At 58.1% G+C, this 27,422-nt stretch overlaps 2 protein-coding genes across 8 annotated transcripts in view; one reads left to right on the top strand and one right to left on the bottom strand.

Moving 5' to 3' along the window:
• The window catches only part of LOC125622006 (uncharacterized), a 35,677-nt gene extending 15,946 nt beyond the window's left edge, over window positions 1–19,731 (top strand). For 6 of the 7 annotated variants that reach the window (XM_075118612.1, XM_075118611.1, XM_048819537.2 and 3 more), the window contains 15 exons: window positions 3,317–3,448; window positions 3,958–4,089; window positions 6,041–6,178; window positions 6,578–6,721; window positions 8,584–8,727; window positions 10,499–10,645; window positions 11,146–11,277; window positions 12,331–12,474; window positions 12,809–12,955; window positions 14,586–14,735; window positions 15,033–15,179; window positions 15,271–15,402; window positions 17,136–17,264; window positions 18,879–19,019; window positions 19,571–19,731. In XM_075118612.1, the coding sequence (XP_074974713.1) occupies window positions 3,317–3,448; window positions 3,958–4,089; window positions 6,041–6,178; window positions 6,578–6,721; window positions 8,584–8,727; window positions 10,499–10,645; window positions 11,146–11,277; window positions 12,331–12,474; window positions 12,809–12,955; window positions 14,586–14,735; window positions 15,033–15,179; window positions 15,271–15,402; window positions 17,136–17,264; window positions 18,879–19,019; window positions 19,571–19,581 (1,970 nt within the window). In that variant the 3' untranslated portion in view covers window positions 19,582–19,731. The remainder of the gene's footprint in view (window positions 1–3,316; window positions 3,449–3,957; window positions 4,090–6,040; window positions 6,179–6,577; window positions 6,722–8,583; window positions 8,728–10,498; window positions 10,646–11,145; window positions 11,278–12,330; window positions 12,475–12,808; window positions 12,956–14,585; window positions 14,736–15,032; window positions 15,180–15,270; window positions 15,403–17,135; window positions 17,265–18,878; window positions 19,020–19,570) is intronic. The other variant, XM_048819539.2, reaches the window with a different exon arrangement.
• A 2,866-nt stretch (window positions 19,732–22,597) lies between these two features.
• On the bottom strand, window positions 22,598–25,553 carry LOC125622020 (eppin-like). Its single transcript, XM_048819565.2, has 4 exons — window positions 25,371–25,553; window positions 24,864–25,040; window positions 23,223–23,390; window positions 22,598–22,991 (listed from the first exon to the last, which is right to left on the bottom strand). The coding sequence occupies exons 1-4, from the start codon at window positions 25,465–25,467 to the stop codon at window positions 22,981–22,983; spliced, it is 453 nt and encodes a 150-aa protein (XP_048675522.1). The 5' UTR covers window positions 25,468–25,553; the 3' UTR covers window positions 22,598–22,980.
• Window positions 25,554–27,422: the final 1,869 nt, after the last annotated feature.

Here is a 27,422-nt window from a genome sequence, read left to right as displayed (position 1 = left end):
AGGCGGGGTCCTGGGGAAGCCAGAGGGTCCTGCCCCACAACTTCACAGTCAGACGTGACTCTCAGCCAGACAGTAAAACAGAGGTTTATTAGACGACAGGAACATGGTCTAAAACAGAGCTTGTAGGTACAGAGAACAGGACCCCTCAGCTGGGTCCATTTTGGGAGGCAGTGAGCCAGACAACCCCAACTGCACTTCACTCCTCGTCCCCAGCCAACCCCAAACTGAAACTCTCTCCTGCCTTTCCTCCTCTGGGCTTTGTCCCTTTCCCGGGCCAGGAGGTCACCGGATTCCTTTGTTCTCCAACCCTTTGGCTCTCACTTTGCAGGGAGGAAGGGCCAGGCCATCAGTTTCCAGGAAACAGAGTGTCGGCAATTTATGTACCCTGGCCCTTTGCTCTGCAACAATTACACTCCCTTATCCCACCACCTACAGACTTAAGAAATGCTAGGGGAAACTGAGCCACCCCTACAATATTCAGAGGAAATGTTAAGAACTGTCCCACTTAGTCACACACTCAAATAATGTTAATAGGTTGGTGAGGTATGATTTCCCTTCACAAAAACCATGTTGACTCTTCCCCAACAAATTATGTTCATCTATGTGTCTGACAATTCTGTTCTTTACTGTAGTTTCAACCAGTTTGCCTGGCACTGAAGTCAGGCTTACCAGCCTGTAATTTCCAGGGTCACCTCTGGAGCCCTTAGCTATCCCCCAGTCATTTGGTACAGAAGCTGATTTAAATGATAGGTTAGACACCACAGTGAATAGTTCTGCAATTTCACATTTGAGTTCCTTCAGAACTCTTGGGGGAATATCATCTGGTCCTGGTGACTTATTAGTGTTTATTTTATCAGTTTGTTCCAAAACCTCCTCCAATGACACCTCAATCTGGGACAGTTCCTCAGATCTGTCACTCAAAAAGAATGGCTCAGGTTTGGGAATCTCCCTCACATCCTCAGCTGTGAAGACCGATGCAAAGAATTAATTTAGCTTCTCCACAATGGCCTTAGCATCCTTGAGTGCTCCTTTAGCACCTTGATCATCCAGTGGCCCCACTGGTTGTTTAGCAGCTTCCTGCTTCTGGTGTACTTAAAACATTGTTTGCTATTACTGTTAGAGTCTTTGGTTACCTGTTCTTCAAATTCTTTTTTGGCTTTCCTAATTGTATTTTTACACTTCTCTTACCAGAGTTTATGCTCCTTTCTATTTTCCTCACTAAGATTTAACTTCCACTTTTTTAAGGATACCTTTTTGCCTCTCACTGCTTCTCTTACTTTGTTATTTAGCCATGGTGGCACTTTTTTGGTTCTCGTACTATGTTTTTTAATTTGGGATACGCATTTAAGTTGAGCCTCTATTATGGTGTCTTTAAAAAGTTTCCATGCAGCTTGCAGGAATTTGACTTTTGGCACCATACCTTTTAACTTCTGTTTAACTAACTTCCTCATTTTTGTGTAGTTCCCCTTTCTGAAATTAAATGCTACAGTGTGGGGCCACTGTGGTGTTTTCCCCGCCCAGGGATGTTAAATTGAATTATATTATGGTCACTATTACCAAGCGGTCCAGCTATATTCACCTCTTCGACCTGATCCTGTGCTCCACTTAGGACTAAATCAAGAATTGCCTCTCCCCTTGTGGGTTCCAGGGCTAGCTGCTCCAAGAAGCAGTCATTTAAGGTGTCAAGAGACTTTCTCTCTGCATCCCGTCCTGCGGTGACATGTACCCAGTCAACATGGGGATACATAATTGAAATCCCCCATTATTACTGAGTTTTTTATTTTAATAGCTTCTCTAAGCTCCCTGAGCATTTCACAGTCACTATCACCATCCTGGTCAGGTGGTCGGTAATATATCCCTACTGCTATATTCTTATTATTCGAGCATGGAATTACTATCCACGGAGATTCTGTGGTACAGTTTGGTTCATTTAAGATTTTTTACACTTTCTTTCACATATAGTGCCACTCCCACACCAACACGACCTGTTCTGTCCTTCCGATATATTTTGTACTCTGGTATTACTGTGTCCCATTGATTATCCTCATTCCACCAAGTTTCTGTGATGCCAATTATATCAATAGCCTCATTTAATACGTGGCACTCTAGTTCACCCATCTTATTATTTAGATTTCTAGATCCTATCCCTCACCCCCATCGGTTTGGTAATAATGCCACCCACAGCCCCAGCTGTCAGCCAGTCGCCTTCTGGGGGGCAGAGCTGGACTCTGGGGAAGAGCAGCTCCCCTCCCGGTTGGTGAAGAGGGTCACTCCAGGGAGCTGTAGGGATTTTAGAATGGGTCAGCACCCAGGGACAGGGAGATCTAGGCTTTGCCCATCATTACCTGGCATTACAGGTGTCATGGAGTCCCGGGGCGATGCTCTGGAACTGCTCCCTACAAAGCCAGGCAGGACTCTGGGGAAGTCTCTTTTCTGTGAGCAGCCTGTCTGCAGGACACACAGCTCACACAACTTCCACCTTCCTGGGTCTGACCTCGGAGCATTCAGCCTGCTCTTCCCCTCCGTGCACTTCCCACAGCGAGTCCGCCCAGGCGGGGTCCTGGGGAAGCCAGAGGGTCCTGCACCCCAACTCCGCAATCAGACAAGACTCTAAGCCAGCCAGTAAAACAGGTTTATTAGACGACAGGAACATGGTCTAACACAGAGCTTGTAGGTGCAGAGAACAGGACCCCTCAGCCGGGTCCATTTTGCGGGGCAGTGAGCCAGACAACCCCATCAGCACTTCACTCCTTGTCCCCAGCCAGCCCCAAACTGACTCCCCCTCCAGCCCCCACTCCTCTGGGCTTTGTCCCTTTCCGGGCCAGGAGGTCACCGGATTCCTTTGTTCTCCAACCCTTTAGCTCTCACCTTGCAGGGGGAAGGGCCCAGGCCATCAGTTGCCAGGAAACAGGGTGTCGGCCATTCTCTGTGTCCAGACCCCTGCACACCCCTGCCCTCTAGGGCTCTGCAACGATCATACACCCTTACCCCACCACCTAGATACTTAAGAACTGCCTAGGGGAAACTGAGGCACCCCCACAATATTCAGAGGAAACATTAAGAACAGTCCCACTTTGTCACAACAGGGTGCGGAGCTGAAGGAAGGGAAAGGATAACGCTGGACAGGGAGGGGGCTAAGTGTGATGAACAGCACACAGAGCTAGCGGGACGGGACAGGCACCGGGGTCCTTCTTCATTCCTGGTCTGGCCCGGTTCCCTTAGGACACCCCCTTTCCCATGGAGGTGTGAGGCTATATCTGGTGCGGCTCTGTGCCCAGCCGGGGTCTCACTGCCATGGGGCTGTTCTGTGTAACAGGGACCCCCACATCTGGCCCAGCCGCCTCCGAGGGGCACGGTGGGCAGAGATGTCGCAGTGACCGGGACTGCCCGGGAGCAGAGAGGTGCTGCAGCCATCGGTGCCGTACAGAGTGCCCCACGCAGGGCGAAGGTAAGAGGAGCTGGGAATGGGCTCAAGGGTCCCGGGTTACACAGACCAATGGGAATCTCTGCTGACCCAACCCCATTTATTACCTGATCTCTGCCACCCTAGGTCCAAGGCTGCTTGTCCTTCCGAGCCAGGGGGCCAGGGTTCCAGCCCACTCCATATTGCCTCTCCAACACTAACAGGAGAGGGGGGCAGGAAGAGGGCAGCCTGGGCAGGGAGCCGGGCTTGTGTTCAGGTGTGAGGGAGCCGTGGGGCTCTAGAGCAATTTGGTGCATGTCTGTGGTGGGGCCTGTCCTGCCCAGTGTGATCTCTCTTCGGGAGGTGGGGGCACATGTGGGAGGGGCTGAGGCCAGCGGGAGCAGGGGCTGGAGAAGGAGATTGGACATTCTGACACTTTGGGGTCTGGCTCCAGCCCCAGTCAGCCCCATTCCCCTCGCCCCCCCAATACCAGCTGGAGCATTAGGGCTTGTCTGGATGGGCCGTCACTGCCCTGTAACCACTCTGTGTTGCAGAGGAACCCGGCGCTGGCCCAGCCGCCCCCGAGGGGCACGGTGGGCAGAGATGTCGCAGTGACCGGGACTGCCCGGGAGCAGAGAGATGCTGCAGCCGTCGGTGTCGTACAGAGTGCCCCGCACAGGGCGAAGGTAAACCCCACCCTGTGCCATTGGCAGCAGGAATCCGAGCTGTGTCCATCCCTCGCCCCCATCGGCCCCATAATAATGCCGCCCTCAGCCCCAGCCCTCAGCCAGTCGCCTTCTGGGGGGCAGAGCTGGACTCTGGGGAATGACAGCTCCCGTCCCGGTAGGTAAAGAGGGTCACTCCAGGGAGCTGCAGGGTGTCTCAATGTATTCATAAGTGACCTGGAAAAAGGGATAAACAGTGAGATGGCAAAACTTACAGACAATACAAAATTCCTTAAGATAGTTAAGCCCAAAGCTGACTGTGAAGAGCTACAAAGGGACCTCACAAAACTGGGTGACTGGGCAAGAAAGTGGCAGATGAAATTCAGTGTTGATAAATGCAAAGTAATGCACATTGGAAAACATCATCCCACCTGTACATACAAAATGATGGATCTAAAACAGCTGTTAACACCAAGAAAGAGATCTTGGAATCATCATGGATAGTTCTCTGAAAACTAGGGCTGTCAAGCAATTAAAAAAAATCAATCATGATTAGTCACACTGTTAAACTGTCACGGAGTGTGGGGGAGTCAGGGCCCTGCACCCCTCTTCCTGGGATTCACTGAGACTCTCAGCCAGCCAGTAAAACAGAAGGTTTATTGGACAACAGGAACAAACAGAGCTGTGGGTACAACCAGGACCCCTCAGTCAAGTCCTTCTGGGGGAGCAGGGAGCTTAGACCCCAGCCCTGGGGTTCCCTGCGTTCCTCCACCCAGCCCCAAACTGAACCTAACCCTCCCCCAGCAGGTTCCCTCCTGCAGCCTCTGTTCACATTCCCGGGCAGAGGTGTTACCTCCCCCACCCCCTCCCGGCTCAGGTTACAGGCTCTCAGGTCTCCCATTGAAACTCCCCTGCCACATTCCCAGGTCAACACTCCTCGCTCCCTGCTGCATCACATAAACCATAATAACAGGTTTCAGAGTAGCAGCCGTGTTAGTCTGTAGTCACAAAAAGAACAGGAGTACTTGTGGCACCTTAGAGACTAACCAATTTATTTGAGCATAAGCTTTCGTGAGCTACAGCTCACTTCATCGGATGCATACTGTGGATATCATTTATTTAAATATTTTTGGATGTTTTCTACATTTTCAAATATTTTCAAAGGGTACAGTGCTCACTTCATATTTGTATTACAAATATTTGCACTATAAAAAACAAAAGAAATAGTATTTTTCAATTCACCTAATACAAGTACTGCAGTGCAATCTCTTTATCACGAAAGTTGAACTTACAAATGTCTGACCCAGTATGGCCGTTCTTCTGTTTTGTCCCACGCAGGAAGAATGGGGCAGCACACAGGGGCAGCGCGATCCAGGCTTTGCCCATCGTTACTTGGCATTACCGGGCAGCTGAGGTCCTTCAGTCCTGCTCTGTCCCCTTCCCTCAGGACACCCCCTCTTTCCCACATGGAGTTATCAGGTGTTGGCTGGGGTGGCTCTGACAACAGCACCCTGAGCATCTACACCACCCCCAGGGACAGAGCAGAGCCCCCTGGAGCATCCCGGGGGGGCGGGGGTTGAAACCTACAGGGGATCCAGCTGTGTGCTTCTGACGCCTGCTCCATCCACCTCCTGCCCTGAATCTCTCGCTCCTCCCTTGGTCCCTGCAATCCCCTGCCACCCCCTGGCGAGGTCCCAGCAGAGCCCCATTCATGTCTCTAGAGCCCTGTCAGCTTCCTCTCTGTTCCACTCCCCCTTCCCCATGAGGGACCTCACTGGGCCCTACATGTTTGCCAGCTCCCTGCCGAGACGGGCCGCAGGGAGGCCTTCGCTTCTTGCCACTCTGGCCCCTCCAACTCGGGGAAATGGGTCGTTTGTTTATGGCAGTTGTGGGGGGAACTTGACCAACTTGGAGACGAAAGCAGCTCAGTGACTGGGCAGGGTCTCTGCCGCACGCCCATTGTGTGTTCCAGAGAGACCCGGCATCTGCCCGACGCTGCAGAGACCTGGCCTCTGTGTGGAGAAGTGCACCAGGGACACGCAGTGCCCCAGGGGGCAGAAATGCTGCAGCACCGGGTGTGGTCACGTCTGCATGGGAGTCATCGCTGAAGGTATGTTCAGACCTTACACATCAGCATCTCTGTGCTCAGCCCTGCCGCGTGTGCTGATCCCGGGATGAGCTGAGTATAGGGCTCCCCAAGGGCTGAGAGCTGCCTGCCTGAGCTGGGGCTCGCTCAGTCAGGAGCCAGAAGCCCAGTCCCATAAACCTGCCCTGAATGATTCCGACTCCCGGCTGGCCTCAGAGACTCTGAGACTGGCAGATCCTTAACATGGACATGGGGCCTTCTCTCTGCAAAGAGCACCGGTGCAGAGGCTAAGGGCACAAGAGGACAGCGGCCGTGGGGTCTATCTTCCTTCTCCCAGCATGGCCCGTTTCCCTCCCCCACTCCCACTGCTGCACTTCGGTGCGCGGGCTGGGTCTCACTCCGTGTGGCTGTTGGGTCTTGCAGTGAGGCCTGGAGTCTGCCCGGTGTTACCAGGAGGAGCCGTCGGTGCCTGTGATGAGAGATGCCATTCCGACAGTGACTGCCCGGGCGCCCAGAAGTGCTGCAGCAACGGCTGTGGCCTGGCCTGCGTGGCCGTGAAGCTTGTCGGTGAGAGGCAGCGGATCCTCGTGCAGGGCCCATTGCAGATCAGTCCTTAGAAAGGCACATTCGGGTGGATTTCGAACCCGCTGTGTCCATAGAATCATAGAATCATAGAATATAAGGGTTGGAAGGGACCCCAGAAGGTCATCTAGTCCAACCCCCTGCTCGAAGCAGGACCAATTCCCAGTTAAATCATCCCAGCCAGGGCTTTGTCAAGCCTGACCTTAAAAACCTCTAAGGAAGGAGATTCTACCACCTCCCTAGGTAACGCATTCCAGTGTTTCACCACCCTCTTAGTGAAAAAGTTTTTCCTAATATCCAATCTAAACCTCCCCCACTGCAGCTTGAGACCATTACTCCTCGTTCTGTCATCTGATACCATTGAGAACAGTCTAGAGCCATCCTCTTTGGAACCCCCTTTCAGGTAGTTGAAAGCAGCTATCAAATCCCCCCTCATTCTTCTCTTCTGCAGGCTAAACAATCCCAGCTCCCTCAGCCTCTCCTCATAACTCATGTGTTCCAGACCCCTAATCATTTTTGTTGCCCTTCGCTGGACTCTCTCCAATTTATCCACATCCTTCTTGAAGTGTGGGGACCAAAACTGGACACAGTACTCCAGATGAGGCCTCACCAATGTCGAATAGAGGGGAACGATCACATCCCTCGATCTGCTCGCTATGCCCCTACTTATACATCCCAAAATGCCATTGGCCTTCTTGGCAACAAGGGCACACTGCTGACTCATATCCAGCTTCTCGTCCACTGTCACCCCTAGGTCCTTTTCTGCAGAACTGCTGCCTAGCCATTCGGTCCAGGGGGCATTCAGCTGGCCCCGCTGTGCCCCAGACTCGTAGGGACCCATCTGCCCTCCTGCATAGCACAGCCAGAGACCCTCGCCTGGGGAGTCCTGCACCCAGCCCAGAACTCCTGATGGAGCTAGAGCAGACCTCAGAGAGAGAGAGATGTTCAGACTTGAGCTAACGCCCAAGTGACAGAACCCACCACCCCGCCCTGCTCCTTGCTTCTAACCTGAAGATGTGGGGCCCCAGCTCCCAGCCACTTCTCTCAGAAATCCCTCTCCGTGCAGACAGCTGCAGACCGTGACCAAGTCACCTCAACCTTCTTGAGAAACTAAACAGATGGAGCTTCTGCAGTTGCTCCCTGCAGGGCAGCCTCCAGCCACAGACTCGTTCTCTCTGGCTCACCTCTGCCCCTTCCCAGTGTGTCCACCTGTCCGCAGTGAGCCGGTGCGTCCCTAGCCATAGACCGAGACCACTGGGCACTGAGGGACTCACTAACCGCTGGGGCTTGGGTTGCTAGTTACCCTGTGCACACAGAGGTGGCATGGCCCAGGGAAGCCTCTTTTTAACATCTTGGCAACATGTGCCCAAGCCCTGGGCTCGCTCTGTGCAAGGCACCGTTAACCCCATCCCCAGCAAACATCCCCTAGGGTGACCAGATGTCCCGATTTTATAGGGACAGTCCCAATATTCGGGGCTTTTTCTTATATAGGTGCTTATTACCCCCCACCCCCTGTCCCAATCTTTCTATCTGGTCACCCTAGCCTCCCACCTCTGTGATGCCCTGCCGGGGAGCGCTGGCGGGAGCTGATTCGCATGTGTGCAGCCATTTGCAGACGCACTACCCCAGCACTTTGCTCCTGAACTGCCCTGGCTGGTTCCCCTGGCTAGGACTCCACTCTCCTGGGCAGCCTTGCTCCCAGCGGAGGGACAGGCCAGGGCAGAGGGCGCACAAGTGATCTACGAGGGAGGCGGGTGCTGATTTCTCCAGCCCCTCGGTGCTGATTTCTCCAGCCCCTCCCTTCTCACCGCACTGTTTGTGTCACCCTTTGGCCTGCTCTGTCTCAGTGAAACCTGGAGTGTGCCCAGCCAGAGCCCCAGGGGCCAGCCAGGAGCCCTGTCTATCCCCCTGCGCCCAGGACAGTGACTGCGGAGGAGCTGCCAAATGCTGCCGCCTCCACTGTGGCCCCACCTGCCTTGCCCCCCAGCACGGTGAGTTTGCTGCCCCTCTCGGAGCCCGGCCCCACACAGGCGAGGCTCACTGCTGCGCAGGTGAGAGGCATTTGGGACATGTAGGCATGAGCCAGAACCCACCACAAAAACACGTTGTAACGCTGCTGGTTCTGGCGGGATCCCACGGAGAGGGGCCAATTCAGGACAAATTGCTTCAAGCAGGGCAGCCACAGCCCAAGCCCAGGGGTCCTTTGCACACCGAGGCAAACCCAACCAGCCAGACAGAGAGGACTTCGGTCTCACCCCACTGGCTAACCACAAGTCACACAAGCAATTCCCTTAGACACTCCAGTTTCCCAGCATCCCCACCAGTGCCCCTCGTTATGGGGACAGATGGTTATGAAAACCAACACCCCAGTAAAAGAAAAAAGGTTCCCTCAATCCTAAAGGACCAAGCCACAGAGCCAGGTCAAAATACAAATCAGATCTTACCCTCAAATCACACTGTTGCCAATCCTTTAGAATCTAAAATCTGAAGGGTTATTCATAAAAGGGAAAGATAGAGAGGAGAGCTAGAATTGGTTAAATGGAATCAATGACATCCAGTAACGGCAAAGTTCTCGGTTCAGGCTTGCAGCAGTGATGGAATAAACGGCAGGTTCAAATCCAGTCTCTGGAGAACATCCCCAGCTGGGATGGGTCCTTCAGTCCTTGGTTCAAAGCTTCAGGGTCGCCAAGTCCCTCCAGAGGTAGGAAGCAGGACTGAAGACCAGATGGAGGAGCTGCAGCAGCTTTGTATAGTCTCTTGCCATGTGGTCTGTCTTCCTTTGTCCCAAGGACAAGCTGCCCATCCCATGGCCTGGAAACACCTCAGAGTTCTGTCCATAGGCAGGTCCCTGCACACCTGGCTGAGTTCCAAGGCGTGTCTGCCTTCTCTCAATGGGTCAGTTGTATAGCGGATGGTCCTTAATGGGCCATCAAGCAGACTAGGCAGAGCTGACACCAACTTGTCTGGGGTGTCACCCAGAAGCACAGCACAAGTTTGAAATACAGACAGTACAGAGCCAATACTTATATCTTTAAATACAAAAATGATACATGCAGACAGATAGCATAATCCTAATCAGCAAACAATAACTTTGTCTTAGACACCTTATTTGACCCCCTTTATACAAGGTTTGGTGCCACTACAGGACCCTGGTTGCAATAATGTTCTATACGGTCCCAGTTCAAGTCAATAACGTCACACACGTCCTGAATGGTCCCTGCTCCCCAGCCAGCAGCTCAGACTCAGGCCATCATTCCTGCAGGGAGCTCAGTCCCAGGGGTCTGGGAATGGGGACATGGGGCACAGAGCACTGGGGGCCAGGGGGCAGAGGACATGGGCCCAGAGAGCTGGGGACTGAGGGCCATGAGGGAGCAAAGAGTGAGGCCACACGGGGTGGGAGCGCTGGCAGGACAGAGGGCACGTGAGCTGAGGCAGAGAGGGGACGGGCAGCTGAGGGCAGGGCTTGGGGCAGGGAGGGGTCTGGGGGAAGAGGACTGGACGTGCCAGGGCCCCAGCCAAATGGGGTCACAGGGCAGAGAGGGGGCGACCTCAGAGAGCAAAGGGCAAGGAGAGGCCAGGGAAGGTGCCGAGGCAGCAGGCCAGGGGACTGGTTCTGGGCCGCCCTTCAGGCCGGGCCTGGCCCATTTCCCCAAGGAGCCCCCTGCCTGCCGCCCCATTCCCGCATGGAGTCGCTGGGACTTGGCTGGGGCAGCTCTGTGACTGGGCAGGGCCTCACTGCCACGCGCCTGGCCTGTGTTCCAGAGAAACCGGGGCTTTGCCCAGCATTTAAAATCAGAGACGAGGGGCCGCCCCTGACGCTGTGCCAGCAGGACAGCGACTGCCACAAGAGAGACAAGTGCTGCAGGAGGGGCTCCAGCTACGTCTGTGCATCGCCCTCCCCCACGGCAGGTGAGACGGCACCGGCACCTGCCCACGTGGGCTGCTCCAGGGGCACCCGCTGCCCACCCCGTCACTCCCTCCCAGGGGCTGATGGCTCAAGGGCCAGTTTCCTGGTGCAGGGGCTGGGATTCTCTGGAGCCCGTGACCTTTATGTGGGGGGTACCCAGAGTTACTGGCTGGAGCAGGGCACCGGGAGGAGGAGCAGGGAGGGACTAGAGGGACAGGCAGTGAGCAGAGAGCTCTGAGGGCATATGGGGAGATTGGGGTGCCCATGACAGGGGCTGAGGACAGAGGCAACCAGGCCTTTTCCTCCTAAGTTACCATCCTGGGAACGAAAAGGTCTCACTGCAGTGGGTGGGGAAAGGCTGGAACTCAAGGGCTGAGGCTGGACTGAGGAGAGAGCAGGGTCTTTTGTCAGCCCCATTCCCTGCCATCCCCCCGATACCAGCTGGAGCGTTAGGGCTTGTCTGGATGGGGCATCACTGCCCTGTGACCGCTCTGTGTTGCAGAGGAACCTGGCGCTGGCCCAGCCGCCCCTGGGGGGCATGGTGGGCAGAGATGTCGCAGTGACCGAGACTGCCCGAGAGCAGAGAGATGCTGCAGCCATCGGTGCCACCAGGCATGCCCAGCACAGGGCAGCGGTGAGTGTCTGTCCCCGTGCTGGAGGAATGGCAGCGACAACCCTATGGCAGCATTGGGAATGCAAAGACAGGACCACACGAGCGGTGGACAGGAACAGGAACAGGGGATAGAGGCTGGGCCTACAAAGGGGCCTCTGCTCTCTGCCTGTCCCAGCGGGTCCATTTCCCTGAGGTCTCCTCTCCCTGCCCACATGGAGGCAGTAGGGGCTCATCAGGGTCCGACTGCCTTGGGCCACCCCGTGTTCCAGCCGGCAGCCTGCCCGGCCACTGGACAAGGAGCCATGGGGCCGGCGGAGAGCCAGAAATACTGCACGAGTGGCAGCGCCCTCACCCAGGAAGAGACAGTCCCACTGTGATGAAGCGGGACTGTTCTTAATGTTTCCTCTGAATATTGTGGGGGTGCCTCAGTTTCCCCTAGGCAGTTCTTAAGTATCTAGGTGGTGGGATAAGGGTGTATGATCGTTGCAGAGCCAGACCCCTGCACACACCTGCCCTCTAGGGCTCTGCAACGATCATACACCCTTCTCCCACCACCTAGATACTTAAGAACTGCCTAGGGGAAACTGAGGCACCCCCCCACTGTTCAGAGGAAACATTAAGAACAGTCCCGCTTCGTCACATACACGCCCCACGTTTGGAGCCACAGCAGGTGGGGGCAGCGTGGCAGGCTCAGGCACACCCCCGGGCCGTCTTCAGGCCCTGCGCGGCAGCCTTGTGCCTTGGCCTGGGGTCCCACCCACCTGGGCTCTTTGCCTCTGAGGTGACTCGCCAGCACCACCGGGCCCGGGGAATCCCCCTCCCCACGGGCAACTGGCCCCCTGGTGCAGAGAGAAGGGCACACAGGGTCCCAATGACCCCCTGGCACTGCCAGTGAGCCAGCATCCCACGCTCCTCACGTCAACAGCACCCGGCTCCTAGCACCCAGCCCCTCCATCTGATCACAGGCAGCTTGGGCTAGGGACGCTCCCTTCCCCGGTGGGCTCAGACCCCTCCCTCGCCCCCCGGCCTCCCTCTGGCCAGCTCTGTGACTGCCCTTGGCCTCTTTCTGCCCAGGGAAGCCTGGATTCTGCCCCGTACGCAACGGGCTCTACGTCAGCTATGAGTGCGAAGCCAGATGCCGAGGGGACGGCGAGTGCCCCAGGGCCCAGAAGTGTTGCCTGCAGGGCTGTGACCACGAGTGCTTGGCCCCTTCGGAAGGTAGGAGGCAGGTTCAGATTGCCCTGCAGGCAGCCCCTCACCTGGGCAAGCGAGACGCTGGGGAGAGACAGGGCAGAGCCAGTCCCTGCGGGTTTGTCGGGGTGGCTGGGATAGGCCACCCTGGCATGTGCCCAAGGCTCTCAGACAAGCTCCCAGGCATAGGGCCACGGAGCCACCATGTCTGTGGAGACAGACAGGGCCCAGGGCTCAGCCTGCGAAAACAAGGAGCCCCGTGACTGTGACATCACGACAGAACGACCAGTGGTGGGGAGGGTGCTCGTCCCATCATGAGACCCCAGTGAGCCCCCTCACTCCTCTGCCTTCTGCTTTCCAGAGAAGCCCGGCATCTGCCCCCTGACAGACAGGATTGCGTCCGAGTCCCCCTTGTGCAGGTCCTCATGCGCAGGGGACAAGGAGTGTGCGGGGGACCAGAAGTGCTGTGAGAGTGGGTGTGGCCGGACATGCCAGGCCCCAGAGAGAGGTAACAGAGCGGCAGGAGCTGGGCTCCCCTCACTCCAGCATGGGGCTGTCACCCCCGTTAGCATCCACTGGAACTACCTTGCCCCGCTGGTGAATCCCCCGCAGGAAAGGGTTCACGCCAGCGGCTGTGGGCAAGGCGGGCGAGGGGCAGCTGGAGACCTCCCCACCCCTGCGCCAGGTGCTACCTGCGCTCCAGGTGTGAGCAGAGAGCACCGGGGTTGCAGCGCACCGAGGGGCCAGGAGCCCCGCCTCAAGCATGGGGGTGCCGGGCGCAAGGTGTGGAGCCTGCCGCTAAGCAGCCGTTCCACAGGCTTTCAGAGGAACAGCCGTGTTAGTCTGTATTCGCAAAAAGAAAAGGAGTACGTGTGGCACCTTAGAGACTAACCAATTTATTTGAGCATGAGCTTTCGTGAGCTACAGCTCACTTCATTGGATGCATACCGTGGAAACTGCAGCAGACTTTATATATACACAGAGAATATGAAACAATACCTCCTCCCACCCCACTGTCCTGCTGGTAATAGCTTATCTAAAGTGATCATCAGGTGGGCCATTTCCAGCACAAATCCAGGTTTTCTCACCCTCCACTCCCCCTCACACAAATTCACTCTCCTGCTGGTGATAGCCCATCCAAAGTGACAACTCTTTACACAATGTGCATGATAATCAAGTTGGGCCATTTCCTGCACAAATCCAGGTTCTCTCACCCCCTCACCCCCCTCCCAAAAACCACACACACAAACTCACTCTCCTGCTGGTAATAGCTCATCCAAACTGACCACTCTCCAAGTTTAAATCCAAGTTAAACCAGAACATCTGGGGGGGGGGGGGTAGGAAAAAACAAGGGGAAATAGGCTAATAGGGAAATTTCCCCTTGTTTTTTCCTACCCCCCCCCCCCAGATGTTCTGGTTTAACTTGGATTTAAACTTGGAGAGTGGTCAGTTTGGATGAGCTATTACCAGCAGGAGAGTGAGTTTGTGTGTGTGGTTTTTGGGAGGGGGGTGAGGGGGTGAGAGAACCTGGATTTGTGCAGGAAATGGCCCAACTTGATTATCATGCACATTGTGTAAAGAGTTGTCACTTTGGATGGGCTATCACCAGCAGGAGAGTGAATTTGTGTGGGGGGGTGGAGGGTGAGAAAACCTGGATTTGTGCTGGAAATGGCCCAACCTGATGATCACTTTAGATAAGCTATTACCAGCAGGAAAGTGGGGTGGGAGGAGGTATTGTTTCATATTCTCTGTGTGTATATAAAGTCTGCTGCAGTTTCCACGGTATGCATCCGATGAAGTGAGCTGTAGCTCACGAAAGCTCATGCTCAAATAAATTGGTTAGTCTCTAAGGTGCCACAAGTACTCCTTTTCTTTCCACAGGCTTTGTGCACCTCTGGGTCAGGATCTGCAGCTGCTGAGCGAGGCTGGGTGGTGGGGAGCTGCAACCCGCTGTGTCAGGCCTCTGGACTCCAGGGCCAGGCCGGAGAGCCAGCCCTAAGAATCCCCCAGTGCAGTTACGAGGGGCCGGTGGGTGCAGCAAGATGGGCTGGCTGTGCCCTCCCCCTGGGGTGGGTCCCCACTGTGACACCCTCTATCCAGCAGCCTCCAAACCTGCCCTTCCCACCCTCTCTTGTCAGAGAAACCCGGCGCGTGCCCCAAGCAGAAGCCCTGGCAAACGCTGGTGCCGTGCAGCGAGCAGGACGCCTGCGCTCATGACCGGGATTGCCCCAAGCAGGAGAAATGCTGCTTCAGCGGCTGTGCCATGCGCTGTGTCCCCCACTACAAAGGTACCCAGCTCGGCTGCAGAGACACCCCCCCGGGACCAGCCCCATTCATCCCCAGGCCAGACTGGCAGTCCAGGGAGAGAAAGGACCCTATGCCAGGGCAGTGCAGCAGAGAGAGGGTGGATGGGGGTGCAGGGGCCAGGAGTGAGCATGTGTCTGCAGAGGGCTTGGGCTGGAGGGGCCCGAGAGTCTAGCTGGGACCCTCCCCGTGGGCAGTTCTCATTACAAGTTGATATGGAGGGTCCCCCACCTGCCACGGAGGGGTTCATTGTCCCTCTCTTGTCCCCTCCCCCTCCCCAGAGCATCCCGGTGCCTGTCCCAGGGCAGAGGCCTGCAGCGACCCGAGGCAGCCCCGTTCACACCAGTGCCTGGACGACCATGTGTGCGAGAGACACGAGAAGTGCTGCGACACGGGGTGCCGCCGGGAGTGTGTGGCCGTGCGCACAGGTACGGGCACGCTCCCTTCCCCTGCCCTGGGGCTCCCTGGGCTCTGCACACCCCTGGTGATTGGGCATCTGGGCCCCCTGCTGTGTTACAGAGAGAGAGGACAAGTCTGGGGATGGCCCCACTGACTCGTGCGTGGACGAATGCAGAGCTGACGAGGAGTGTCCCAGAGGACAAAGGTGCAGAAGCAATGGCTGTGGCCGTGTCTGCCAGAAAGTCCCCCGAGGTGAGGCTAGACCTAGAGCCTGGGGGGCAGCATGGAGTGTGGGCCTGCACAGGCCATGGACTGGAGTGCAAAGGGGCACTGCTTGGTCGGGCCCACATGCCAGGGAAAGGAGCCTTGGTATCACTGTGCATGGGCAAGGGAGGGTTCCAGCTGCAGTCACCGCTCACAGGCCGTGCAGGGCTGATATGAAGGTCTAGCCCTCAGCATCAGTCCCTCTCCGGGGAGCCCTGCCCTGAATGCCAGCATTGGCCAGGTCTGACCGGTCCCGCCTCTCCCAGGTCCCAGACGTCAGTGTCTCTGCCGAAGCTGGCAGGGGTGTTTCTCTCCTGGCCAGGACCCTTGTGCCCGCTTGGGTCGAGCTCTGTCCCAGCCAGGTTCTGTCCTGCCCTGGTGCCTGGAGTGCGGGAGGCGACATGCCTGACATCTCTCCTGTGGCTGGCTCGCTCCCCAGGCAGGGGACAGTCTGTGCTGGCCAAGTTGTTGCTCATTTATTTTAGTCATTTGGGGTTGTCACGGGGTCCCCGGGCGATGCTCTGGAACTGCACCCTACGAAGCCAGTCAGGACTCCGGGGAAGTCTCCTCTCTCTGGGAGCAGACTGTCTTCAGGACACACAGCTCACACAACTTCCACCTTCCTGGGTCTGACCTCGGAGCATTCAGCATCTTCTGCCCCTCTGCGTTTCCCACAACCAGTCCGCCCAGGCAGGGTCCTGGGGAAGCCAGAGGGTCCTGCCCCCCAATTCCAAAGTCAGATGGGACTCTCAGCCAGCTGGGAACACAGAAGGTTTATTAGACAACAGGAACACGGTCTAAAACAGAGCTTGTACGTACGGAGAACAGGACCCCTCAGCTGGGTCCATTTTGGGGGGCAGTGAGCCAGACAACCATGTCTGCACTTCACTCCTCGTCTGCAGCCAGCCCCAAACTGACTCCCCCTCCAGCCCCTCCTCCTCTGGGCTTTGTCCCTTTCCCGGGCCAGGAGGGCACCTGATTCCTTTTTTCTCCAACCCTTTAGCTCTCACCTTGCAGGGGGGAAGGGCCCAGGACATCCGTTGCCAGGAAACAGGGTGTCGGCCATTCTCTGTGTCCAGACCCCTGCACACACCTGCCCTCTAGGGCTCTGCAACGATCATACACCCTTACCCCACCACCTAGATACTTAAGAACTGCACAGGGGAAACTGAGGCACCCGCACACTATTCAGAGGAAACATTAAGAACAGTCCCACATCCGATGAAGTGAGCTGTAGCTCACGAAAGCTCATGCTCAAATAAATTGGTTAGTCTCTAAGGTGCCACAAGTCCTCCTGTTCTTTTCGTCACAGGGGTTTCTGTACCTGCGCTGCTGTGTGTTTATCCTGGAGGAAGTTGGTCAGAGCAGTGCGCCTGGCATGTGCAGCAGGGCACGGGGGGAGGTTTGGGGTGGCCCCTCGCTTCTGGGGGAGCTTGTTCCAGTCTGGGGCCAGCCTCAAGGCAGCTCTGTCTCCTGCCCCTACGAGCTTTACCCTCATGGGGCAGCTCCATCCCAGCAGTCTAGGCTTGGTTAGATATGCAGGGCCCAGGCCCTGAGCTCTTTGATGATAAGGCCTGGGACCTTGAACTGGAAGGGTCCCTTCAAGGGGCCTTCCGTCACCCTCGTTGGGCCCATTGCCATAGGTCCCCTGTTCCAATCTGGAGTCGTTAGGCTCCAGCAGGCCCGGTGTCTCATGGGCACATGGCCACTCTGTGTTGCAGGCGTCTGCCCAAGGCCCCAGGGCTTTGGGTCCTGCGTGGAGTTGTGCTTTGCTGATGAGGAGTGTCCCCGGGGACAGAAGTGCTGCAGCAATGGGTGTGGCCACGTCTGTATGACAGCAGTCACCGGAGGTGAGCTCAGGCTGGGTCAGCCCTGCCCCAGATGCAGACACTCCCCTCCATGCAGAGCCCGGAGGGGAGGAGGGGTTGGGGTCGCTCAGGGAAGGGGCAGGACCACAGCCCCATTAACCAGCCCTGGATGATCCCGCTGCCCCCCAGACCTCAGGGGCTCTGAGTTTCTACTCAAACTGCTTCTCTCTTTCCTGGGCCCTCTTCCCATAGAAAGCTCCCAGCTCAAGATGCTGAGGGCCGGAGTCGCTTCACTCCTAGGCTGAGCCCGTGTCATGGGGCTGTTCTGTGTTCCAGGGAGACTCGGCCTTTGTCCAGAGTCCCAAAGGGCAGGCCTTTGTGTGGAGCAATGTGGGGAGGATGAGGAGTGTCCCAGGGGGCAGAAGTGCTGCAGTAATGGGTGTGGTCACGTGTGCATGTCCCCAATCTCTGCAGGTAAATTTAGTCCCTCAGTGTTAGTGTCTCCAGAGCTGAGCCCTGCCCCACACACAGACTCTGAGCTCTCGGGGCAGGGCCTGTGTGTGGCCAGCGCCCAGCCCCACAGGGCCCTGGCCTCTCCGTGCCACTATCAGACATTGTGAAATGATTCCTCCTTGCCTCCCCTGCCGCATGCACCGAGAGCTTTTCTGTCAGGAGAGCAAGTGCTGGGAGGCTGGGTGAGACCAGCCCTGCCCAGCACAGACCGCTGGATCTGCTGGCATCTCACCTCTTTGCCGTGGCGTTCGTGGGACTGTGGGGGGCAGGGATCCTCCCAGCATTATGGACAGGGTCTGGGCAGATCCTTGGGAGATTTGTAGTGGGAAGTCAGCAGGATCTGGGGGAGCCGGGTGGGACCTGTCGGGGGTTTTATGGACACAGACACCCATACAGCTCAGAGTGGGAGCTCCAGTCATGAGGGGGGAACCAGCTCACCCCGTCTGGAGGGGTCCAGGAGCCACGCAGATAGGTGGCTTCTCCAGCGGCAGCAGAGGGCCCTTTGAGGAAGTGTCTCCTATGTGTTGTCTTAACCCCCGTCAGGAAGCAGCCGAGGGAGCCCAGCGGTGAGCCACAGCTGAGTGCTCCCATGCACAGCGTGACCAATGGCCTTCCCCGACCTGGCAGAGTTCTCACAGCTTAACCCCCTCCCTCTTAGGGTGAAAGTCTCCTGCCGGCTGGGACCTTCTCCCGCCAGCCCCCGTCCGGCATCAGCCTGTGGCCAACCAACCCCTTCCCTTTCTCCTGCGTCCCCTGCGGCTGGAGTTACTGTGCCCTAGAGCATAGCTGGAGGGTCCTGGTCTGCTGCAGAGGGGGCGCTTGGCACCTGGGGGCAGGAGGGGCAGTTTGCAGGGGTCACTGGACTCCCTCCTCCGGCTGCTTCTCCCCACCCCAGCCTGGCAACCCCTTGCTCCCCGTCACCTCCTCTACCACAATGCACCCAGGATGCTGAGGGCCCGTCCTAGCTCCGCTGGGAGCGACATCCTCAGCAAGGTCCAGCCAGCCAATCAGAACATGGCTCTGGGCAGTCAGTGTCCCCAGCCACCCCTGGGTGCTGGGATTCATGGGTGCTACCACGTGCCTGAGTCCACCGGCCCCCTAACGCCCCCCCATACAAGGCCACCTGATCTCCTCCTGCTGCAGAAAAGCCTGGCACCTGCCCACCGGACCCAGCAAAGTGTCGACACGCAGCCCCCCCAGAGTGTGACAGTGACCATGCGTGCCCTGGGAGGAAGAAGTGCTGCTTTAGGACGTGTGCGATGCGCTGCATACACCCAGAGGAAGGTACCAGTTATGCAGCGAATCCCTGCGCACGGGGGGTGCAGGGCCGACGAGTGCTCCTGGCTCCGGCTGCACCAGGCCCATCGGGAGGGGTGTGCCATGCCCTGACAGCCAGCACAGATCACTGCACAGGTCTCATGCGTATCCAGGGCACCAGGAAAGGACCCGGGTACCTGGCTGCACCGGGCCCTTCGGGAGGGGTGTGCCACGCCCTGACTGCCAGCACAGACCGCTGTACCGGCCTCAAGCGTATCCAGGGCACCGTGCCCTGCTTCACCAGGGAAGGACCCGGGTACCTGGCTGCTTCCCAGCTTTCCTACGGGACAGGGAAACTGGGCACGGGCTGGTGCTGAGCCTGACACTCCCCCAACTCCGGGTTCCCCGCACAGAGCTGGAATGGGGCCAGCACAGGGTCCCCGGAGCATATGGGAAATGGGATTTTTAGCAGAACGTGGGGCAGGGAAAGGGGTAAGTCTGAGTCCAGTCTGTGCCCAAAGCTTCGAGGAAGGTGTCCCCTCGCCTGCCCGTGACCGCTCCGCTTGTTTGCGTTTCAGATGCTGTATAACGAGCGGGCCCAGCACCACAGGAGCTGAAAGGAAGCCGCCCCTTTATCACGGGACGGCCCATCGTTAGACCCCTTTCACTGGCCACGCCCTGCCAACGCAACTTCCAGACCCCTACAGACCCTGCAGCAATAAACTGAATGCCAGCGCCAGGCCCGAGTCTTATGTTCCCTGCCCAGCTGGGCGTTCTAGCCACCAGCCCGCCCGTCGCTTCCCTTTCGGGGCGCAGCTGAGAAGGTGCCAGATTTCCTCAAATCCACCTTGTTGGAACCACAGAGCGGAGCCGCCTGCAGGCCCAACGCCAGCCCCTGGGGCAGAGACGCAGCTTCCTGCCTGCTGCCACCTCAGCAGCGCTCCCGAGACCCAGTGTACTGCATGGGGCCAGCCCAGCCCTGCTGAGCCGAGGGAAAACGGGGCAGGGGGAGCGGACCAGGGATGAGTCCTGCCCCGGGAGCCATTATTCAGTTAGAACTCAAGCCACTCGCTGGCTTTGCCCCCCAAGCCCCACCCCCCAAGCACATCCTGTCCCGCTCTCTTGGGGCTCTGGAGAGCCACCGTAGCCGGGTGTGAGCGGAGCGCTCCCCCCAGAACCCAGGTGGGCACTGTACCTCTGCTCAGCTCAGCTTCCCGCTCCTGGTCCTTGTCCCCTTGGCGCCAGGAGGTGTCAGAGCTGTTATAAAACCAACCGAGCCGAAGGCAAAGGCCCTGTGCTGGGGGCTGCCCACAGGGCCCCCTGGGTCCTGAGCTCCCCTGGAAGTGTCAGGCCAGGCAGCTGCACTCAGCCACCCTAAAACAACACAGCACCAGTCGAAGGCTCCCGGGACAAAGGGGGTGTCCTCTAGGGACATCAGTTGTTATGGGCAAGGGGGGCAATTATCCCCTCCAGACTTAAATAGGGCTGTATGATCCATTATTTCTTTGCTGCCCCACCCGACTAGGGAGACAATTATTAGGAAGGCAATAATTGCCTCATTCTTCTCATGCTGCTCTGTGGGGCAGGCGATGCTGTCCATGCCCCACACCAGAAATCTTCTGAAAAGCTGCCCCTGCTCTCCCACACTTAGTGCCAGTACTAGAGGTCTGCACTCCCCCTATACCCCCCCAGCCCATTGGCTGGCCATCTCCCCAGTTCTCTAGGCTGTGATTAGTTCCGCCTCCCAGTGCTTTAGGAGGCTGTTGTGGTTTCACTTGCCATTTGGGATAGGATCCCAGCTCACAGTTGTGAAACCCCAGCCACTGAGCATCACATAACCTAACCCCTGCAGTTTGACAATCAGCTGCCCCTAGCCTAGCAGGTGAGCTCAGCTCCAGCCTTGGAGCAAGCCCTGAAAGGGGCAACAGGCAGGGAGATCAGCAAAGGGACAGAGCTGGGGACACATTTCAGGCCAGGCACAGAATGGCACAGCTGATGTGGAGGTCCTGTGCAGAACCCAAACTGCAGGCATGAGTAATTTCCATATGTTCCCAAGCCCCTTCTAAAGCTCTCAGCAGAGACCTCACTTTAGCCCATATGTTTGAACCACCTAGTTCTACTGAGCCCTTAGCTGAGGCCTCAGTCCCTGCAAGTAAATCCCCCAGAGCTGCCAAACCCAGTCTTGGAAGCCCCAAGCACAGCCTAGCATCAGTCAAGGGAGCCAGGCTTGGAAAGCAGCTCTTCCCAGACAGCAACAAGCCCCAGCAGTAAGGGGAAGGGGAGGACTCACCAGTATTTATAGGGTTTGTTTCTCTGGCCTCACCAATCACAGGGCAGAAGAGTCCATTTGGGTCCAGAAGGGGAGCTCTGTCTTTGTGTGCATAGCTGTCTGCCCTGCTAATGAGAGAGGCCAGGCCCAGAACGGACTGGATTCTTTGTGGGTTGAAGCAGAACAGATCTGCAACCTGAGGGGGTTGATTTGGTTTTCCCATTTCCATTGGCTGGCAAGCTGGTTCCACCAACCTGCCTGAGTGGACTCTCCGGGGGGTGGAGCCAGAGCCTTTAAATTCATCTCCTGAGCCCAAATACCAGTTTGGTGGGGTAGGGACAGTCTAGTCTAGTCTTGTCTTCGCGAGCTGTGAGTTTGGCCGTGTCTGTTTGCTGCTATAAGATTCCCTATGTACCCTATTTCAGGGAGAGTTTTTCTGCTGGACCTGAGCGTTCTGGGGTGATAATGCCCCTGCACCTTGAGAAATACTTGCTAGCGCTATTTCGGTGAAGAAGCACCAGACCCCACCCGGAGGGGACGGGGTGATGACAGTTTATTTTTATTCTAGTGGTAGGCGAAGGCTTCCCCGGGATCAGGGCCCTTGTGCTGGATGCTGTGCAAACGCATACGAGACAGCCCCTGATGCAGAGAGCTCACGCTCCAGCCAGGCAAGACGGGGTGGCAGGGAAACAGAAGCACAGAGACCTGCCCAGAGTTGCAGTGCAGAGGTTAGAACCCAAGTCTCCTGGCTGCCAGCCCAGTGCCTTATCCTACCCACGTTGCCTCTCCCTGTAGCTGGGTGGGTGTCTGAACAGGGCAGGCCCAGCAGATCGAAATGGGTGGGTCTGACACGAAGGTTGAGACGGAAGAGTGGTAGCATCGCCAGTTAAAAGAACTAAAAACTCATGAGACTGTCTAAAGTAGGAAGTGCTGGGTCTCATTCTTTGTCGGCTGGGGCTGTTGCTCATGGGGCTACGTTTTCAGGCTTTTCTGCACAGCCGTTGTTTTAAATGAAGCTGAGATTCTCGTGCTCCCCTGACTCCAGGAGCTGGGGCTTCAAGGAGAACACATGCTGGCACAAGAGTCACGGTAGCGAAGGGCACAGAGCAGCAGGCTGGGAGGAAGGGGATCATGCTTGGCCTGTCACACACTGGGGCCTTGGCAGGGGACCCTGCTGCCCATATGCCAGGGCTGTGCACTCCCACTACCCAATGTGCCCTGGAGTCCCAAATGCCCCCACCCCCTCCAATAGGGAAGCAGGGGCAGAGTCTGCACTCCAGCCAGAGTTGTGTGCACAGCTCCCTCCTCTCCCAAGGGCACGAGTGACAAGACCTACTTCTGTTTGAAAAGGGTCAGTCCTTGTATTTAACCCCTCAGACCCTCACGAGGTCCCAGGGAAAGGGGCGTTTGGCTGATAGCAGCCCCTGCCTGCCAGCGCCGCGCTCCGTGCTGAGTGTTAACACGCAACACACACGTCCATGGCTACAGAACGGCAGCGGGGCTGGGCCAGCTCGGGGGCCGCGGGAGCTGGCTCTGCACCTGGGAGACAATGCAACCGCCTCCAGCCAAACCCTGCTGCAGAGGGTCTGGGGGAGCAAAGGTCCGGGCTTCCCAGGCAGGGAGTTGTTTCCCTCAGAAAGGGACAGGAATTGTGCCCGGGAAGACAGGCACCAGCCAGGAACAGCAGCTTCCTCTTCGGCTCCCCCACGCTGGCCAGGGCTAGGCAGTGCCTGCGACAGAAAGGCAATGCTGTCAGGCCCAGGGTGTGCCCACGGCACTTCTCCTTCCCAGCTCCCTCCAAAGATGGCCTTTCCCCCACCAGTGCTTGGGGGCGGTCCCCCCTCCCTCCCAGACTTGGGGGCCTGCTGCCATCCTGGGCGCAGAGTCCTGCCCTGAGAGGCCCAGGTCCCAAGCCAGCCCTGGGCTCCGCCCCGTGGCGCTGGGCCGCCCGCTCCATTTACCGGGCGGCCTGCAGGCCCGCAGACATTCCTCCTTTGTCTCAAAGTTGTTCCTGTTGCCGCCGCAGCCGCCGTACACAAACTCCTCGCAGGCCTGGCTGGACCAGTTGTAGAAGAAGCGAGGGAACCTGGCCTTGCAATAGCCGCACACCGAGGGCAGGTGGCAGAGATCTGCAGAGCAAAGGGTTGGGGGGCTGTGAGAGGCAAAGGGGGAGGCTCCAACTGCCCCTGCCACCTAAGGCCCCAGGCACGGGGGCGCTGCTCTCAGAGGGGCCTGCGAAGTGGGGTGGGGGTGGAGGGCAGCAGAGCCGTTCTCTTGCATACGCCCCTCGTCCCGTCACCTGGCATCAGACCCATCCTGCCCCCCACTGCCCAGCTCGGCTACCCCAGGCCTCCTGCCAAGGGTCAGGGCCGGCCCCACCAGGGAAATCCGAGCCCAGGCGCGGGCTGGCCGCAATGCACGTCTCTGCCCATTAGCACAAAGGTGTGATGTGCTGGGAAGCCAGGGGCCGTGCCCACTGCTGGGGTGAGCGTTACACGTGGCGTGGCAATGGGCACGTTGCTAATGCCCCGGCCCGTTCACCAGGGACCCCACGCAGAGGGCAGCGGGAGCTGGAGGCTGGAGCGAGTTAATGAATTGGTAGCAGGACCCGTCGGACAGGCTCGACCCAGCCGGGGAGGGACCAGGGCTTCTCAGAGAAGCCACTTCCCAGGCATAAGCGTCACCCCACAGGCGATAGGGAACCAAGGGACCCTCCACCCCCACCCCTGGGAGCGAGAGTGGATCAGACGCAGCCTTGGCTATGGGGAGGCCACATGAGGCCCCTAGAGCCAGAGAACGTCACGCCTCAGAATGGCCCAGCGGCCACGGACCTATGGCTGCAGGGAAACATCTTTGAGATTCACCCCCCACCCCAAACCGCTCAGGCTGGGCTGCTCCCCGGCTCCAAATCATGGGGCAAGCCCAGCTCCAGGCACCCTCTGCACAGCAAGCAGCCAGCGCTTCCAGCACGTCTACACAGGCCACCCACTGTGGGGAGCAACGGTGCAGACTGGGGTGCAGGCAGGGCTCAGGTACATAAGTCCATCAGAACGGCCAGACTGGGTCAGCGCAAAGGCCCATCTAGCCCAGTGTCCTGTCTGCCGACCGCGGCCAGGGCCAGGTGCCCCAGAGGGAAGGAACAGAGCAGGGAATCACCACGTGATCCATCCCCTGTCCCCCATTCCCAGCTCCTGGCAAACCCCATCCCTGCCCTGCACATTAGAGGCCCCGCCATCCGGCCGTGCTCTGAGCCGCTCCAGAGGATCCCGCACTGTGCTGGGCCCGCAGCAGTGTTCCCTGAGCGGCGGCATGTAGTCGGCGAGAGCAGCCCCGCGGGCTCTGCCACGGGACGCGGATGGTGGAATCGGGGCTCCCCCAGGTGGGGGTGGCACAGTCTCAGCCCTGTGCTTGGAGGAGGAGGAAGCTGTGTCTCACCCTGCCCAGCAGCAGCCCCCCTCCTGCCCTCGGGGGCCTAGCGCCCAGCGCCGTCTCTGCCTGTCGGGCTGGGCACTCTGCTCCGGGGGACCGGCCCAGGCCCTGGCGGCTCCTGAGGGGCAGGCTCATTCCCAGCTAGTGAGGCGCAGGGGCCAGGACCCCCGTACCTGTCACTGCCATCTGGCAGGTGTAGCCACACTCGTCCGGGCAGCACTTGTCGCCCCTGGGGCAGTCGCCGTCGGTGCAGCAAGTGGAGCAGGTGTTGTTCTCCAGGCAGACACTACAGTTCTTCCCATCAAACACCCCCCCCACCGGGGCCACCTTGGAGCAGTAACCGGCCTTAACTGCAAAGAGAGACGGGTCAGCGCGCACTGACCGGGGGCTGCAGAGATCCACAACTCCATCCTGCACGGGAGTGGGGGGGCTGGGCACATGGGGGGGATCCCCAGATGGGTCTCAGGTCGGGTTTGGCTAGGCACTGCCCCCCCTCCCCAGGCACATCCACTGTCTGCCCCTCGTCCTGCACAGCCCATGGGCGGGCAGCTCCCATGAGAATCCAGCCCCCATCGCCGCTCCCATCCTCCGCGGGGGCGGGGGAGTTCGTCCCAGGGCTGGACGCCCCAAGGTGCCGCACCTGTGTGCTGGCCCAGCAGGTGCCCGCTCTCAGCACTCACCAGGTGCTGCAGTCGACCTGTCTCCCCGGGACGCAGCGGGCAGCTCGGCCCACAGCGAGAGCAGGGCCGCAAGGAGCACAATGCCAGCCGACTTCATGGTGCTGAGACTCTGGGTCTCGATCCTCAGGGCTGAGGCAGGGCAGATTTAAGCTGTCTGGCAAGCGGGGCTGGTGCGGCAGAGGGAGGGGCCGGCTCCCAGGTGGCCTGTCCGGACCTGTCGGAATCTGACTCCAGCTTATTCCATTCCACTGTAAGTGGTCCCAGGTACCCGCCCTGCCCAGCCAAGCCTTGCGCGGTCACCTGGGGAGAGCAGGCAAGGGGAGGAGCCAGCCGGTGGCACAGGTAAGACAAGGCTCTTCCTGCGAACTGGCTTGTCACTGTGCTGAGCCGCATGGCTGGGCCGTATGTCACCAGGGCCACTGGGGAGGGCAGGAACATGCCCCGGCCAGCGGCAGAGCACCCCGGTTATCTCCTGAGACCCTGTGCACCACGCCCCAAGGGATGGGCCCAGCAGATGGTCCAACCCCAGGTCAGGGGGGCCAGGAACCAAACAGGCAACCATCAGCAATGGTTTGGGCCCAAGACTCTGCCTCACTAATAAAATGGTGATGCCCCCCTCTTCCTCCCCCCAGCTGAACAGAGAGGAGAACAGGCTGCCAGGGCAGGAGGGGACGGGGCCCCCAGCACCACATGTCACTCCCTGAAAAGTGCAGGGGTTGATATTGACCAAGCAGCAAAGGGACACGCTGGGAGACCGCAGGAGGCTGGAGCCTGGGATTCTACTTCGGCTCCAAGAAAATCTATGTAAAGAAGCTGATTTGGTGCAGGGCTGATCTTCAGGTGTTCAGACCTCTGGGGAGGGAGGGCTGGGGGCAGGCAGGCCACCGCTTTACTAGCAGACACCTAGCTCAATTGAAAGGGAACAACACTCAACAAGTTTATTCTACAGCACTCAGTCGGGAGAGAGTCCCGGACAGAACACGGGGACCAGCTCCATCAACCCACCCGAAACCACAAGCCGGCTTTCCCCAGCAGTATCCCAGCCCCATGTACAGAGCCCGGCGCCGCAGCTCAGCCGGGCTCCTGGGATCTCCCACGTACAAGGAGCAAGCCTGGCGCCACCCTTCATTCCCACCCACACGCTCACATGCCTGTGTGGGAGGCTTTAATGTGCTTTGTGCATTTCAGCTTCCTGGCTGCAGGGCAGGAGAGCAAAACAGGTGAAGGACAAGATCCAGGCCGGCAGCCTCCTCCCCTCTGGAGCCTGGGACTCAAATATTCCCAGGGGCTCGGTCCCATCCTCACCCCCCGTATTTTCTTTTCACCTGAGCCCAGGGTAGACCTCTGCTTCAGGGAGGTGGCATGGCCACCAGCCTCTCCCTCGCCTCCAGTCTCTCTGGACCTGGAGCAAGCAGAGGGAGGGTTCCCTGTGTCCATCTCCTTCCCCGCCAGAGCTTGCCCAGCTATGCATGGTTCCTCCCAGAAATCAGCTGACACTGTGGGGAGGGGTCCCAGCCACTCATTCCGCCTCCCACACACCCCCAGAAATAAATAGCTCACAACTAACATGGGCGAGGCAGAACCTGGTACTGACTGAGGACAGTTTTAACTGTTTTCAGAGGAACAGCCGTGTTAGTCTGTATTCGCAAAAAGAAAAGGAGTACTTGTGGCACCTTAGAGACTAACCAATTTATTTGAGCATGAGCTTTCGTGAGCTACAGCGTTTGTTTAAAGGTGCGGGCCCTGAGAATTGCCCAACCAGCAGCACAGGTGATGCATGAACAAAGCATTCAAACATTTCCCTGGACATTCCATGGGGGAGAGAGAGCGTACGTGCCTCAGGTGTCTGTGCCCATAGGTTGCTGGTGCAATCTTCCTATTTGCGCTCACAACTGCACACCGAAACTGATGGCAAACACAGGCTCCAAGGGCCACCCACGCCCAACGCCTGTGGGAGGCACTGAGTCAGGTGCAGATGGGCCAGGGGATGTCACACATTGGTGCAATAATAATTATAACCGATACAAGAAAATGGTTAGTTGCACTCCGCGT

Source organism: Caretta caretta, chromosome 13 (assembly GCF_965140235.1).
Source record: "Caretta caretta isolate rCarCar2 chromosome 13, rCarCar1.hap1, whole genome shotgun sequence".
In the NCBI taxonomy this organism is placed as follows: Eukaryota; Metazoa; Chordata; order Testudines; family Cheloniidae; genus Caretta; species Caretta caretta.
The sequence above is the reverse complement of the archived record's forward strand: the minus strand, read 5'-3'. Positions and strand labels throughout refer to the sequence as shown.

Excerpts from the sequence above, each read along its gene's own strand:
- LOC125622020 (XM_048819565.2), bottom strand. The coding sequence starts at position 25,467 with ATGAAGTCGGCTGGCATTGTGCTCCTTGCGGCCCTGCTCTCGCTGTGG. Across the intron at positions 25,041-25,370 it reads CAGGTCGACTGCAGCACCTG|TTAAGGCCGGTTACTGCTCC; the intron begins GTGAGTGCTGAG and ends CTCTCTTTGCAG. Across the intron at positions 23,391-24,863 it reads CTGCCAGATGGCAGTGACAG|ATCTCTGCCACCTGCCCTCG; the intron begins GTACGGGGGTCC and ends TTTGCTCTGCAG.